Below are 16,455 nucleotides of genomic sequence, written 5' to 3' on the forward strand. Positions count from 1 at the left end.
GCCACCAGAGATTTCCTAACTGTTATGCCTTCAGGCCAGTGTCGGGCAGTAAGTCCAGGTCCTTCACCACTCTCAGAAACCAGACTCACTAAGATAGCCACAGGAGTGCTAGGCCGGTAGCTGCTTCAGTTCAGGGTGGGTGGAGGTCGCTTCAGAGCCCCCCCGGGAGGCTGGCCCCCAGCTGCATCAGAGTGGAACACCACAGTATTACGACAAGGTTTCACATACTCACCACGCTGCTGTTGGATCTCACTGGGCCTCTGACTTCCTGCTTCATGCCACAGCACCACTGATCCATTGTGTGGCTGCTTGTGGGGGAGGTCCACAGTTCACAGCAGGCCTCCCTGGGGCCTCCTGGCCATCTCCAAGCAGCTACCCACTGAGCACTTCACCCTCAGATCCCGTCCGTGCTGGACTCTGGTGTCTTCACTCCGCCTCTGGTTCATGAGGCCTGACAGCCAGGGTATCTGCCTAGAGGAGGACCAGGAAAATAGTTGCAGTGTCCCCCAACCCACCCTCACCAGATCGCTGACTCTGGAGCAAAATATTTGTCAGTTGATCTGAATGAACTCCGGATTACAAGAGCTTTTGGCTGGGAGACTTGCTTTAGGTGTCCACCATTTTGACCGTACAGGCTATGACCCCCCGCACTCCAAAACCGCCTCCTCAGCCCTCACCCCATCCTAACTTTACAGCAACTTTTGTAAGTAGCTGTCTCCAAAAGCAAAGTGCAGTATTTAGAATCGTAAGCATTTAATATGGCACAATCTTGCTGAGTTTTATTTCGATTGCAACAGTTTGGGTGATCTGCACCAATTTTGAGGATTTAAATAAAACTTGGACCAAAAGGCTCTACCATTTTAGTGGCCTAAATAAAAATAAAATACGATTTTTACAGTTCCTTGGGAATGCTGTTCTTATGTAATGTTTGTTATTTAGTTTTTCCACCAGCTCCCTCTTTAGTGGTGTTTCAATTGATGTTGGCCCTTCTGATTTGCTACTGGCAAATAAGCCTCGAGTTCTTTGCATTGGTCTGGTAGCCTTCAGTTGACTAATGTGTGTAGTCATGAAATGGTTTGTAGCTAATGCTTCCTTCTGTTTTAGGTACTGCAACAGTCACCTTCAGGTGCTTGGCTTCATACCCAAGAAGGAGAGGAAGAAGAAGAATGATGTTGTGGAGGAAGTGAAGGCAAGGAATCAAATGGATGCATTGACGTTCAGCCTGACTGTGCCTACGCTGGCCTTGAAGATGCCTAACGGACTTGATGGGCTGTCCCTCTCCCCACCAGGGGCGAGGCTTCCACTTCATTACCTGGAAGCTGACTTGGAAGATTCTTTTTCTTTCAATGAGGATGAGAATGAATTGAAGAAGGTTACATCGGTGAGAAAGAAGCTTCAAAGCAAACTGGCCCAGAACCGGCAACGTCAAAGAGAGACTGAAATTTTAAAAGTTTGCCAAGAGCACTTTAGTCCCCCTTCAACCCCTCTACAGCAGCAGTCGCTGCAGCATCTCTCTTTGCAGCAACTCTCACACCTGCCACCTTTAACGTCTCCCTTGAAACCCACAGAAATAACCCAGAACCCTGACTGCAAATCCCCTCCTCCTCAGAACATCAGCATACATGGGCTAGAATCAACTCCCACCACAAATTCGTTAGCACAAACAAGGCTGTTACCTAGCAAGAGGCCGCTCCCTGCCCTTTCTCCTGCTCAGACCCCAATTACAAACTCTCCTAAGACTAACCGGGTCATCCTCAGAGCCACGGCCTCCACATCGCACTCTTATTGCATGAGTCGTTTGCAGAGATTGGTGAAACTGTCTACTCGAAAGCAGCAGCTAGACAAAGACTTGTTTCCCCATTTAGGTAGGTACAAGCATCTACCACGCTGGCCACAAAAGATAATTGTAAAGTTAAACGGGATGATGGCATCTGCCAAACAATGTAACTAGCCTAACCTGTAGTGTATGTGGCATGGACGTGGTGTCAGTGAGGTTTTCGCAATATTTTACAATATGTTTGAAAGAATAAGGGTTTAATATTCAGGCAATAAGCTAGCACAATGAATGCTTCCTCCTTTTTGCAAACTCTTACTTCTGTCTGTACTTGCTAGTGTGTGTAGCATATATTGTACCTTTCAATAAACATAGAAAAGTCTGTTATTGCCACCACATTTTGATAAAATACGTGGTGTTTGACATTGGACCTGCATAAGGGTTAGATTGCTCCATATCACAATAGAATTCTGTGCATAAAGCGGTGTGTGGCACTATGTATTTTTTGCAACTGCTGAAGGACAATCTTAGCAGAGAAGAAGCACAAGCATATTAAGCTTAACAAAGCTGCATGCAACTCCTACGGAAATAAATGTTTGTGGTCCGAGTTCCAGATACTTGTCTTCTAAATGCAAATGATTAGAAATATGGAGAAAATCAAAAGGTGGTTAATTGATTGCTTGACATATCAGCCTCTCCTGATTATCGTACTGTTAATGCTTGAAAAGGGATCTCAGCCCAAACTGCTAGGCCTTGAACCCTATATATCAAGAACATGATTAATCCTCATGGGCTTATCTTGCTGGGCCTTATCGGGGAGGTGTAGGTTGAGGTCTAGTTCATTTTGTTAAGGGACTCCAGCCTAGGCATAACTGAGTGACTCACTGAATGACCCAAAAAGTGATCGATGGAATGTTTTGAATTAATAAAAACTACTGCATTTAATTTGGGGTGCATCATCCCATTATGCAAGGTGGGCCTAGACTCATGCATATGATTGGATATTGTCTGTAATGGCACAGATAGACTAAACAATGCAATTCGAGATAGACTAGAGTTATTGTGGGTGATTTAGAGTATTTGAGCTATTCCCTTTAATCACTTATTTTGTTAGCTGTGAAGTAAAAATATTGCACATTTTCACCTGGGTTCTTAATTTTGGAGTCCACCAGTAAGGTGTTGCCGCATAATCCCAGAGTAAGAATTGGTACTGCAAAAACTGCTGTCCATTTGTTCTGTAAAGTTTCAAAATGTCACCTAAGGTTGCTTTGTAGTCCTATATTTGGATATGTGAGTGAACCTAGTGCAGTATGGGCCAGTTACACCTTGAATTCTGATTAATCTTTGTTAGGTCTCCGAGGGTGGGTTTATGCAGGGCTATGATATTGAATAGTATTTCTGATCGAGCCAGACTGTAAAATGAGAGTTTTCTTAAACAGTGTCACTTCTTTGTTCTCTTAAAGATGACTGTTTAAAAAGGGATGGTAGGTTTTTAATTTCTGCACTGGAGCCTAGGCTGCTCCTTACACAGGTTAGTGGTACAGTGTCAGCCAATGATGCCTCTTTCACCAGAATGACGATTGTTAGACCCAGCTAGGTACATATAGATTTCCTGTGTTCCCAAGAACTTAGGGCAGCCACAGAGGTGCAGTCAGTCCCTCTCTCGTCTTGAAGATGCGAGACGAGTGATGGAATAATTGACAACAAAACACTGACTTTAGAGTCAGGAAAAATGGGGCAATGTGGTATAGCTTGCCACGCAAGCAGAGAGTTCATCCTTATTTGAATAGTTTGGTGAGGAACTGGTGGTGCCAGTTCTGCACTGCTGACTGCTGTCAGTATTGAGACTGGGAGGTCTGATTTAGCTCAAGGATTCTCTCTGTAAGACTAGTTTAGTTTTTCAGTCCCTCCTGATAATTTTAAAGAAACAATTGCCTTTGGTAAGCTTTAGTAATCATGAGTGTGCCTCCCAAAATGCATTTGTGCACTTAAATTGAATAGATACATCCATGTGCCTCTTTAAAGCTTTTTTTGTGAGTGTGCTCAAATAAATGGAGTTATTAACACTTAATGTTACACAGCCTTACTCCAGATTGTAGGCATTTCAAGGCATGTTTGTCTGCAAAGTAGCAAACACTCAATATGTAGAGAGTGTGGTTATTTACGAACAGTTGGATAGGAACATTCTTATTCCAGTTAAGGCTCGATATGTCCTCCAAAGAAAAACATATTCAACTGTGTTTTTATGTTGAGAATGAGGACAGGAGGGATGGGAAACGTCCCCAGCATTGCGATGGATAGATGTGGCATTGTTTGTGTAGCTAGCCATGACTGACGTGTTTCACAGGTTTGAGTTTTAGTCCTTAATTATTACTTCACCGTAACTGGTTTTAAAGGAAGTTGATTTTTTTTTTTTTTTCTTTTACATTGACGTTATTGTGGTCTAAGCAGCAGAAACAATACCTTAACTTTAACAACGTTCCTAGTGACCTTTTGGAATTTTTAATAATCGACTGCATCCAACCTCCTCTCTGAATAGCATTTGTTTTTGCACAGCATTGATTTGCTGCAGGGATCTGTGCCTAGTCTGTCATGCATCCATTCTCCTGCACAAACAACCACCGAGGCATGTCACATGCAGCATGAATTTACCTCATAGACTGGCCTTCGGCCTGGTCCTATACCCAACCACTATTGCATTCAATGTCCTCTACAACCAACCTTAGTGATGTAGGGAATATGTTGAATCCAATCGGGGTTGTTCTTTTGCCTGACTCTGCAGGACTTCCTACATATACAACCAGTCTGCCTTCAGTTATGCATAGCGTACTTGGGGTGCAGCCTTGGGCCATTGAATCAACCGTGTAATCCTTAATCAGTGTGCTGCATACTGTGCTTTAGTTTGCCCCTGCATCAGATCAGGTTTTGTACCACAGAATTTGCGGAGCATGGCCTTTGGCCGTGTAGAGCAGCCACTGGGCATTGTCTGCCAGTCTGTGGTTCCACAGTTCTCCTTGTGCCCTGACCTTTCCATACATAGTTGATCTGTGATTTTTTTTTTGTTGATTTTTTTTATTTTTTTCTTGTTACAAAAGATATGCAAAAAAAAAACTGCCCCTCAACACATGAATTGGCAGACCGATGTTCTGAACCGTGAGGAAAACGTTTTTTGTTGGGGTGGGGGGAGGTGGACAGTATCTGCATTTGTGGAACTCTCCACATCAATTTTTAGGATGAGGAATGCTCCTGTCATTTTTATTGTTTTATTTAAGTTTTGGGCTACATTTTCTAAGTCCGGCTACAAGCCACTTTCCTCAAATCCTAAAACCCTCTAGGATCTGTAAATCCCACAGGGAATTCACTGAGCAACTTGTGCCTGGTGTTACACGTCTGCTGAAGATAGTGGGTTGCTGTGCCTGAAGGGTATTCCATTGTCTTGTACATATGTTTGATAAATACTAATGTTTCAATTTTTATTCTTCTGCATTCTCATCTCTTCACCCATACCCAAGGACTGGACTGGTCTGAAGATAGTGGAGAGGAGTCGGATGAATCTGAGCTAATGTCACCATATCGGGTGGCTTTGTCAATTCGTGACACCCTCCGTCAGCGAAGGGAGTAAGGATGGCTTATCATAAAATGCATTTTTCAATTGCTTGTTAACAAGGTAGAACAACATTACTTTTGTAGGGAAGGAATTTCAGACTCCTGAACAATGTAGCATTGCAATGCATTTAGTGAGACCGGTGTTTATGGTCAAATACATTCTACTGGAACTGCTAGAACAAGTGAAGTAATCAGAGTGTGTGTGTGTGTGTGTAAGTGGTCAAAGTCGGGAAGTAATAGGAAGCTGAGATCTGGGTGGTTAATAGGATTGTGATGTAGCTTTCTTTGAAGAGGCAAGACTTCAACTCTCTTCAGAACTGGAGCAATGTTTGGTCAGGTCTGATGGATGTGAGCTGTTGGTGAAGATCCTGGATGCGTACATGAAAAAGGCCCTGTTGTGTTTTTCTTCTTCCTTTTTTTTTTTTTTTTTTTTTTTTTTACACTTTTAGTCTGCAGTGTGGTGGTGTCCTGGCTGTAGGTGTTTTGTGTGTTTGGTGGTCAGTACTACCCTAGTCCCTGGTACCTTTTCTTCCATTTGGTGATGTGAATTTTTATATATATTTTTTTTGTCTGTTTGGACAGATTTGGATCATCCACTTCTAGCACATAAGTGGTGATTTCTGCATCATTACGACCAACTTGTTAAGATTTTTAAATTGGTCTGCCTTTTTCTACATTTCTTTTGTACATTTGTACAACTAAATTTCTCCTGTACATTGGTTTCTCTTAACCTTATTTTCATTTTTGTCTTTCTCTTCTTTTGTTACCATTCACTGATGCCAGTTACTTTCTCCCTTCCTAAGGTATCTGTCTCTGAAGATAAATGAGGTCAGGGTCATCTATTCTACCTTAGTTGAAAGTCTACACAAGAGTATTTTTATAGTGTGTTTTTACAAAGGACAAATACATACATTTTTTGAATAATGTGTTCTGCTTAGGATATGGGTTTATGGGCTTTGTGTATTGCTGTCTTTTTGGGTTTTAAAAAAAATCCCCTTTTTTCCACAGACCGCAGAATGACACTTCATGCAGTAGGAGTTCCAGGGTGGCCCAACTTTGCACTTACTTCCAACAGAAATACAAACACCTTTGTCGCCTGGAGCGGGCAGAATTTGGGCCTAAGAAGTACCGGCACACACTCCGTAATGTCTTGGTGCAAGCAGCTAGCAAGGACCCAGACTGTACGGGGCAGCTGATGCAAGAACTTCGAGGGGAGCCTGCTCTGCAAACCAGGTGCAGGACTTGGACACAGTGCCGCTGAGTAATCCTGGGGTTTAACCTAGCAAATCTAGAAACTGCTTGTTATTGATGATAGATAGATATACCCATATCCCTGCTCCCTTCACCACCCAGACCCAATTTTTTTGTTTGCCTGGTAATTTCGCCAAACATTGCTGCTCAAAGCGGTAGACTTACTTGGTGACACCTGTCAAAGATACAAGAGCTTCAAAGCATAGTCACAGAGAAGCCAGTCACCCACAATTACCAGTTTCTGAGATTTAAAAAGGTATTATTCATCGATAATGGTTTTTCAAGCTGTTGTGGCTACAGAATAAAAAATGGAAGAGCGCATCAGATGTCTATTTTGAAAAATACACTACATTTTAAAAAGTTGTTGGCTAGTCTAAGGATGAGTGATGGATGCTGTTTGCCAGTATAGCCTTTCCACAGATAACTTTTTTAGTTAACCATGTAAGATGCTGTGATGTGAGATGGTTGGGTGGACTTCAAGTTTTGTCCTGGGTTTAGGTGACAGGGCTGTGGATTATTGCATGGCCTGCCTAATGTGTTTCTATTTTATTTTAGGTCTAGTCAGCCTGAACTGAGAGGAGCAGAACAAGTGCTGTGCTGTGGAGTGGTGAAGGGTGAAAATTGCAAACGGAAGTCCCTTCCGTTTACCAGACACTGCTTCCAGCGTATCCTTTTCTACATTCTTTGTTGAGCACAAAGGAAAAGCACATATTATAGCTTCCCTTTTTGCAGAGACGGTCACATAATACTTGATTCAAATGGTTCTTTTTTTTTTTTTTTTTTTTTTTCAAACAGAATTTTGTTGATTTCTGTTCACAACGTGTCCATATGCTTGGTATAGATTTTCCACTTGTTTAGATACCCTCTCTCCCAACACGCTCCTTGGGAAACGAATTGAGGCAGTTTTAGACAGAATTCCATTTTTCAATACATATTGGGGCACAAGAAGAGCGGACTGCCCACAATCTCACAATTTTAGGCCGAGTAACCCCGAATTCGAACCCTAGTCTCTGGAATGAAAGTTAAACAGCTAGCCCAGTTGAGCAAATTGTATCCTATTGGATCAGTAACTGCTTATTGTCCAAAACCACAACCTCATACAAATCCGTTTTTTTTCTTTTTCTTTTTTAAAGACAAACACTTGCATTGCGAAGGAATTCATATTCTTCAGTCTATGAAGTTTTTAGGCTGCAAGTAACAAAGTATGTAAATTCTAATTTCCCACAACTGAGAGAATGCAGTATACACTTAGATTTAAAAGTTCTCAGTACCATGGCATCTAAAATAGGGGTGTCTGATATAAGGACGTATGTTTGGAGACAGTGATTTTTGTGTTAGAGTTTTCTATTTTTTGTTTTTAACAGAATGTCATTCCACAACCTTGGGCATATAACTTCAAATGTCTAGATGATATACACTTTTCAAGTGGTAACTCAGGAACTGCTTTCGTTTGTGTATTAAATGTAATGTATTAAACTAACTAGTAAAGCTTCCATTAGAAATGTTTAGTATTTATGGACCTGAGCTGTAAGCCCACAACTGAACACAAACATCTGTCTTTCACAGCTTGTGGCAGCACCTTGCTTTCCATCTTAGTTTGAAATTCCGTGGCATTTGCTCAATGGGTTCTCCTTTACATATGTACAGATATTCTCTCAAACCGTTCCCAGCAGATTTTTTCCAGTTGTACGGCCAAATTTGCAGATGGGCAGCAGTGTTCTGTGCCAGTTTTTGACATCACACACCAGACCCCTCTGTGCGAAGAACATGCCAAGAAAATGGTAAGTAAGCATGCATTCCTCTTTCATATGCTGCATTTAACAGCTAAATTCCTTATGTGCTGTGATATAATATGCTGGCTTAGTCATTACTTCACTACTCTGCTTAGCTATGAGGACACAGATGTTTGAGGTGTTACTGCAAGACTGGGCTGGCAGTTAAGAGTGTACTAAGAGGATGCGGCTCCTGGTGGGGCTTTCACTAAGTAACTTGTAACGGACCTTCTATAATATGACTAAAACCGGTTTTAGCTCCATGAGGTGGCTACCTTACTCCCGCCTACAAATATTATCCTCCATAATAACACTGGTGATTATCAGAAAGCAAACCTACATGTTTTTGAGGCAAAGAAAACAATAAGAAAAGGTAAGCAAGTATAAAAATACAAGAGAAAAAGGAAAAAAATAATCAGATATGTGGCAGGTCCAGAGCCATACAATGTGCGCTAAATCTGCATTGGGAGTGAGGCAACTGGGGCATTAGCTCAACAGCGTCAGGTTTATGGTGTGAAGTATTCGGGGGGAGGTACGATCTTACTGTATTGTAGGAACTGTCTTGGCCCAAGACGAAAGGTGTTGAATGCCTCTGCCATTATAATAAATCTTTTCAGATATGTCACCCAGGGTACCACATACACGCTGGCCCAACCTGGAGGCAGTTATTTTACGAAACGGCTGTAGCGCCCAGAGGGGCATGTCTGGGGCGTATGGGACTTGACGGATTACTCTTTTCACTGCATTTTCCCATACACTTGCCACCTGCTGTATCAGACATGGGGTTCCCTAGGGGATCCCGGAATCATGCATCAATAGAGCCTGTAGTGCTCCCACTAAATGCGAGTCATGGAGTAGGGCTTTTTCCCAGGAGTCTTCCGGATCCAACCACACTATCGCGTGTTGGAGATGTGGCTACATAATAAAGCTCTATGTTGGTGACCTCAGTCCTTCTCTTTCCCACATTCTTTGCATTATGGAAAGGCTGGTGCATTTCTGTTTTTCTGATGGATACAACTACCTGTGGATTCCTCACCTAATGAATACTCCCATGGCGCCAGCATTCGACGGAAATCTTCTTACTAGTCTCTGCACGTCGACGAGGACGTCACTCTAGCCCACGCGACGCCGTCTGAAGTCATACAGGCAATAAGAGGTCCTCGACGACGTGCGGACGTCAGTTCCCTTTTTTCCGTGCATTCGAAACGGTTATCTTCGAGGGAGCAACTGTTACTTTTTTGGTTACAGTGTATTTTTGCTGCGTAGTCTTTCGCTGTGGTAATAATGTCGCAGAGAAAGTCTGGATTTAAGCCTTGTCGTGAGTGTGGAGGCAAGATGTCGGTGACGGATCCTCATTCCGATTGCCTTTGGTGTTTGAGCTCCGACCTCGACGTCTCGACTTGTGATTCATGCCAGCACATGAATCCAAAGGCCCTCAAGGAACGTGAGGCGAAGCTGTTTATGGCTAAATCGAAGGAGAAGCATCACAAGAAGTCTTCTTCTCCAAGACATCGGCGTCATCAAGACTCCCGGCGCCGTAGAGAATCTCGGCGTCATTCGAAGGAGACTCGTTCCAGGTCTTCGGATCGGCGCCGAAGGACATGGGAGATCAGTCCTACGGTTACGCCGCATCCTTCGACGCCGTTGCCCTCTCCGGCGTCTCCGACTTCACCTGGACAGGCGTCGGTGATTGAGGTATTGGAGCCTCAGGTGTTTTCTCCGGCGCAGACGCCGAGGCCGGCGTCGGGGTCGCCTCCGAGACAGGCACCTCAGTATCTGGCTTTTCCCACCCCTGGAGCCGATAGTTCCGCATTCTTGAATGCGATGTATGCCATCTTCCAACAGATGGCTCCAGGGGGTGCTCCGGCTGGGCCTTTGGCCTTTTCTTTGGGTGATCCTGCGCCTCTTCGGCCGGCACCCTTTATGCCCTTTCTCCCTTTTGGGAACGTGGGCTCGGCGCCGGTGGCTTCAGAAGGATTGGCCCCGGGGATTTCCATCCCGTCGACGTCGAAGTCGGGATTTCGGCCTGTGACTCCGGTGGGTCCATCTGTTTCAGCTGCTCTTTTGTCGGCGCCGAAGTTACCTGTGGCACCGGACGCGGCGTCGGTGGCTTCTGAAGATCGGCGCCGATCTTCGACTTCGGCGGAGGCATTGTCGACTCCGCGTATTGAACAGCGACTTCATTCCAGGAGACGTGCTCTCCGTGTATTAGAAGAGCAGGAGTACCAACGAGCTCTGGAGGAAGGAGAGCTAGAGGACTCGGGTGATGGGCTGCGTGGACTGGAGTCGGCCAGTGGGCTGGACACTTCCCCTGAGTGGGATCTTTCGTCCCCGGGGGAGTATACTGAGGAGGCTGCTTCCTTTCATGCAGTGGTACGGAAGGCAGCTAGTTTTTTGGACCTGCCTTTGCCGGTGGTGGAGGCTAAACAAAACCTTTTAACAGAGGTGCTACATCCGGCCTCAGCTGCGGCGGAGCCTCTGTTGCCATTTAATGACGCTCTGCTGGATCCGGTGATAGAGGTGTGGAAGAGGCCGGCATCTTCCCCAGCAGTTCACAGAGCCGTGGCCAGGAGGTATCGGGCGGCTCCGACTGACCCTGGGTTTCTATCTAGGCACCCTACGCCGGAGAGCTTGGTGGTGCAGGCCTCCTGTTCAGCCAAGTCAGCGCCTGGTTCTTTCCCGACGGTGCCTGGGGACAGAGATTCAAAGAAGCTAGAGGCGCAGGCGAAGAATTTTTTTTCGTCCTGCAGTCTGGCGTTAAAAGCCAACAATGCAACCTGTATCCTGGGGAGGTATATTCATGCTCTGATGGATGACATTTCCTCATCGTTTACAGAGCTTCCCCAGGGTCTTTTGGATCTTGTCTCAAATGCCCAGGCTGCTGCGACCCAGATTATCCAGACGGGACTGGATACCACCGACTCGGTAGCCAGAGCAATGGGCACAACTGTGGTGGCAAGGAGACAGGCCTGGCTCCGTAACTCGGGCTTTTCTGCAGATGTACAGTCCACATTGTTGGATCTCCCGTTTGATGGGGACAAACTGTTTGGAGCCAAGGCTGATTCAGCCTTGGAACGTTTTAAGGAAAGCAGGGCCACGGCTAAGTCGTTAGGGCTCCAAGCTCCTTCTTCCACGGCCTCTTCCAGATTTTTCAGGAGGTTTCGTGGATTTGGGCGTGGCTCTTCCTCCTCTTCCTTTCGGGGAAGATATCAGCAACCTGCCTCTTCCCATCCCTATAGATCTTTTTCAGGGGGAGAGGTAGGGTCCGCACCAGAGGAGCCTCTCAGCAGCACTCTGCCTCTTCCTCATCCTCTGGCGGGGTGCAGCAGGGGAAGCAGCCTTAGGCTTCCACCATTTCCCACTCACTCCTCTCCTGTAGGGGGAAGATTACAGCATTTTCTCACCAAATGGAAGACTGTTACAACGGACACTTGGGTTCTCAGTATTGTGGGAAAAGGCTACACCCTTCCCTTTCGGGAGTTCCCGCCCCGCCCTTCTTATTGTTCAGAAGAACACCTCCTGTTGCTAGAACAGGAGGTACAAGCCCTCCTTTCCAAGGGCGCGGTGGAGTTGGTCCCAGAGCAGGAAAGGGGTCGAGGATGTTACTCAAGGTATTTCCTGATTCCCAAGAAGGATGGTCGTTTGAGACCAATTCTGGACCTGAGGATCTTGAATTGGTTCCTCAAGCAGGAAAAATTCAAGATGCTGACCCTAGCACAGGTGCTTTTGGCGTTGAACAAGGAAGACTGGATGGTGTCTGTCGACTTGCAGGATGCTTACTTTCATATCCCGATACTCAAGTCACACAGGAAGTATCTCCGGTTTGTGGTGGGATCGCAACACTATCAGTTTGCGGTCCTTCCGTTTGGTCTTACTTCAGCACCTCGAGTCTTCACGAAGGTGATGTCGGTGGTTGCGGCAGAACTCAGAAGGAAGGGGATAGCAGTATTCCCTTACTTGGACGACTGGTTGATCAAAGCCAAGTCCCCGGAGCTTGTGTCGCATCATCTGCAGTCAACAACCCAGTTGTTGTTCGACCTGGGTTTTTCGGTGAACGAGCCCAAATCTCACCTAGGGCCCTCTCAGTGCCTCCTGTTCATAGGGGCAGTACTGGATACAACATTGGGTCGGGCCTTTCCTCCGCCTCAGCGGATTCAAGATATTCAGGATTTGGTTCCAATGTTTCGAAATGGAGCGGTAGTTCCAGTCCTCAAGGTCCTTCGTCTGCTCGGTCTGTTTGCCTCCTGCATTCTGTTGGTCACGCATGCTCGCTGGCACATGAGGGCTCTTCAGTGGTGCCTCCGAAGGCAGTGGTCTCAACACAAAGGGGATCTAGAGAGTACTGTCAAGATCTCCAGAGATGCTGCTGTGGATTTGAAGTGGTGGATTGCAAACAACAATCTTTCACGAGGAAAGCCGTTTCAGCAGTCGCCCCCAGTGGCCACAGTCATAACGGATGCTTCCACTCTAGGGTGGGGAGCTCATCTGGGGGATCTGGAGATCAAAGGTCTTTGGTCTCCAGAGGAACAGATGTTTCACATCAATCTGTTAGAGTTACGGGCTGTACGTCCGGCTCTCAAGGCCTTCCTCCCTTCCCTTCATGGTCAGTCGGTACAGGTCCTAACAGACAATACTACCACGATGTGGTACATAAACAAGCAGAGAGGAGTGGGGTCGTACCTTCTCTGCAGAGAAGCTCTTCGACTATGGTCCTGGGCAAAGGACCATCAGATTTGCTTGATAGCAAACCATCTGGCCGGAGTCTTGAACGTGCGTGCGGACAGTCTCAGTCGCCAATTCTCGGCAGACCACGAGTGGCGTCTCCATCCAGATCAAGTCAGTTTAATCTTCCAGAGGTGGGGGTTTCCTCGGGTAGATCTGTTTGCCACTCGAGAGAACGCGCATTGTCCGTTATTCTGCAGCCTCCAGTATCCGATGCAGGGAGCGTTGGGGGACGCGTTTCAAATAACCTGGTGCGGCCAGTTGCTTTACGCGTTTCCTCCCATACCCTTGATTCCTCGAGTATTGAGGAAGATTCGCCAGGACCGGGCTCTAGTCATCCTAATAGCTCCGGATTGGCCAAGGAGGGTATGGTACTCCGACCTTCTCCAACTCTCAATGTGCCCTCCGCTCCGTCTCCCTTTCAGGGCAGACCTCCTCTCGCAGTCGCAGGGGCAGGTTCTACACCCCAACCTCCAGAGTCTGCACCTACATGCCTGGAGATTGAACGGGGCAACCTGAGTTCCTTCTCTCTCCCGCCTGAGGTAGTGGATGTTATATTAGCGGCCAGGCGACACTCCACTAAATCTATCTACGCTAATAGATGGTCTAAATTTGTTGCGTGGTGTGGAGAGAGGCAGATTGATCCTTTGCATGCTCATCTATCGGACGTTTTGTCTTTTGCTCTGTCTCTAGCGCAGAAAGGTTGTGCAGTGGCTACCATTAAGGGTTATTTATCGGCCTTGTCAGCCTTCATATGTCTTCCAGACCAACCATCTTTATTTAAATCCCCTATTGTTATCAGATTCCTGAAAGGTCTTCTAAATAAATATCCTCCAAAACCATTCGTTATGCCGCAATGGGATTTGTCCTTGGTCCTGACTTTCCTTATGGGGTCCCCTTTTGAACCTATGCATTCTTGCCCCTTAAGGTATTTGGTTTTAAAAACAGTCTTCCTGATAGCTATAACATCAGCAAGGAGAGTGAGTGAGTTGCAGGCCTTATCAGTAAAGCCCCCTTATACAACTTTTTATGGGGATAAGGTGGTGTTGAGGACCAAGGCTGCTTTCCTCCCGAAGGTTGTTTCACCCTTCCATTTGGCTCAGGCAATTACTTTGTCCACGTTCTATCCTCCGCCTCATCCTTCCAAAGAGGAAGAAAGACTGCACCGTCTGGACCCAAAGAGAGCGTTGAGCTTCTTTATTGATAGAACAAAGGATTTCAGGCTGGAGGATCAGCTGTTTATTGGATACGTGGGCAAGAGGAGAGGAAAGGCAGTCCACAAGAGAACACTATCCAGGTGGGTTGTTCTTTGCATTAAAATCTGTTACTCTTTGGCAAAGAAGGATCCTCCTGAGGGCATTAGAGCTCATTCCACCAGAGCTAAGTCGGCCACTTCGGCCTTGGCCAGGGGTGTTCCTGTGGTTGACATCTGCAAGGCCGCAACTTGGTCGTCCCTTCACACTTTTGCAAAACATTACTGTTTTGGATTCTGAGGTTAGAAGAGACGGCCATTTTGCACGGTCAGTGCTGCAGGATTTCTTGGTTTGACTATTTAGGCACCCACCGCCGGGCGTGGTACTGCTTTGGGACTCTATTCATTAGGTGAGGAATCCACAGGTAGTTGTATCCATCAGAAGAACGAGTTACTTACCTTCGGTAACGACTTTTCTGGTGGATACATTAGCTACCTGTGGATTCCTCACGGTCCCACCCGCCTCCCCGTTGCCTTTCTGGTCTTTCCAAGTAATCCTTGAGTGCGCTCCTCTTGGTCTTTGAGGGTGCAATAGATGTTGTATATAATATATTTATATATATGTATATATCTTTGTGTATATACTTGATGTGTGTATATATTTTTTTTTGAGAGAGATATATATATATATATATATATATATATATATATATATATATATATATAAAAGATTTACAGTTATTCATGCAATGTTGTGTATTTTTACAATATAATGGGATGTTGCCTTGCTCTTTCATTGCATTGCCTGGTTGTTCTCATGCACGTAAAAAATGATTGGTACTGACGTCCGCACGTCGTCGAGGACCTCTTATTGCCTGTATGACGTCAGACGGCGTCGCGTGGGCTAGAGTGACGTCCTCGTCGACGTGCAGAGACTAGTAAGAAGATTTCCGTCGAATGCTGGCGCCATGGGAGTATTCATTAGGTGAGGAATCCACAGGTAGCTAATGTATCCACCAGAAAAGTCGTTACCGAAGGTAAGTAACTCGTTCGTCTGCCCATTTCAAGTCCATGATGATACTATTAATCTATTTGAAATACTCCCTGGGTATTATATAGAATAAACCCTGAAGGGTGTAAAAACAGCGAGGGAGCAGAATCATCTTGGCGACCGCGATCTATCCCATAAGAGATGGGGGCCGCTCCCGGCAAAACTATAAAGATGTCCGTAGCACCTGTATACTTGGCAGTGGTTGCCAAGCGAATCTCTAGGTACTGGATGTTGGTAAGCTCCCAAGGTATCATTAGCAGAGGGAGACTCTCCTGGGGGCAGCTCGATAGGAACCCTAGGGGGGGGGGTATAGTCTAGATTTGGTGGCATGACCCTCAAGACCAAAAACTTTTTCAAAGTCCAGCATTTTGGACATAAGGAAGGGACCTGACACGGCTGGCTCGCGGAGGAATACCAGAGTGTGGTCAGCATATAGGGATGCCACATGAATGGTCTCCCCCATGGTAATGCCCCAGGGATGTAGGGTCTGCCGGAGATGTTTGACTAGGGGCTCCATCACCAGCGCGAATAGAAGTGGCGAGGGGGGCAGCCCTGCTACGTTACCCTACTCAGACTGAGTAGGGCGGACACATCCCTTCCCGTTTTCACTCGAGCGCATGGGTCGATAAATAATAATTTAACCCATCGTATAAATTTAGGGCCAATCCCGACCTTTCTCAATATTTGCTATAAATATGACCAGTTCAGGGAGTCGAAGAACTATGCTATTTCCAGGGTAACACATTGATTTGTTTTGGAAGCAGTTCCATGATGTTTAGGAGCAATGATTCAGTGTTTGGTTTTGAACCTGTAGACAATTTATAGTGGATGTGCTAAACAACGTATAACCGGTTGCTCACCCGACATGTCTTTGGGCACATTGAGGTTGTGTGCTGAAGTAATAATATCAATGAATTGTTTTGTTGCACTGTTTCTAGCACAATATTGCACTTAATGAAATCTCATTGGATTTTGTTGAATGTTAGATGCTATCCCAGTTGCATTCACTATACTGTGGAGTTTGAGGTATATGTTTGCATGATGCATATGGGCATGAGACATTAGGAGCACTGTATTGTTTTTGGCC

The 16,455-nt window shown here is 45.8% G+C and overlaps 1 protein-coding gene across 1 annotated transcript in view; it reads left to right on the plus strand.

Moving 5' to 3' along the window:
• The window catches only part of INO80D (INO80 complex subunit D), a 166,662-nt gene that overhangs the window by 49,520 nt on the left and 100,687 nt on the right, over positions 1-16,455 (plus strand). Inside the window, exons 4-8 of the mRNA XM_069225986.1 lie at positions 1,105-1,865; positions 5,287-5,392; positions 6,389-6,613; positions 7,187-7,296; positions 8,279-8,412. Coding sequence (XP_069082087.1) covers positions 1,105-1,865; positions 5,287-5,392; positions 6,389-6,613; positions 7,187-7,296; positions 8,279-8,412 — 1,336 coding nt within the window. The remainder of the gene's footprint in view (positions 1-1,104; positions 1,866-5,286; positions 5,393-6,388; positions 6,614-7,186; positions 7,297-8,278; positions 8,413-16,455) is intronic.

The sequence above is a fragment of the Pleurodeles waltl genome, chromosome 3_1 (genome assembly GCF_031143425.1).
Source record: "Pleurodeles waltl isolate 20211129_DDA chromosome 3_1, aPleWal1.hap1.20221129, whole genome shotgun sequence".
NCBI lineage: Eukaryota > Metazoa > Chordata > Amphibia > Caudata > Salamandridae > Pleurodeles > Pleurodeles waltl.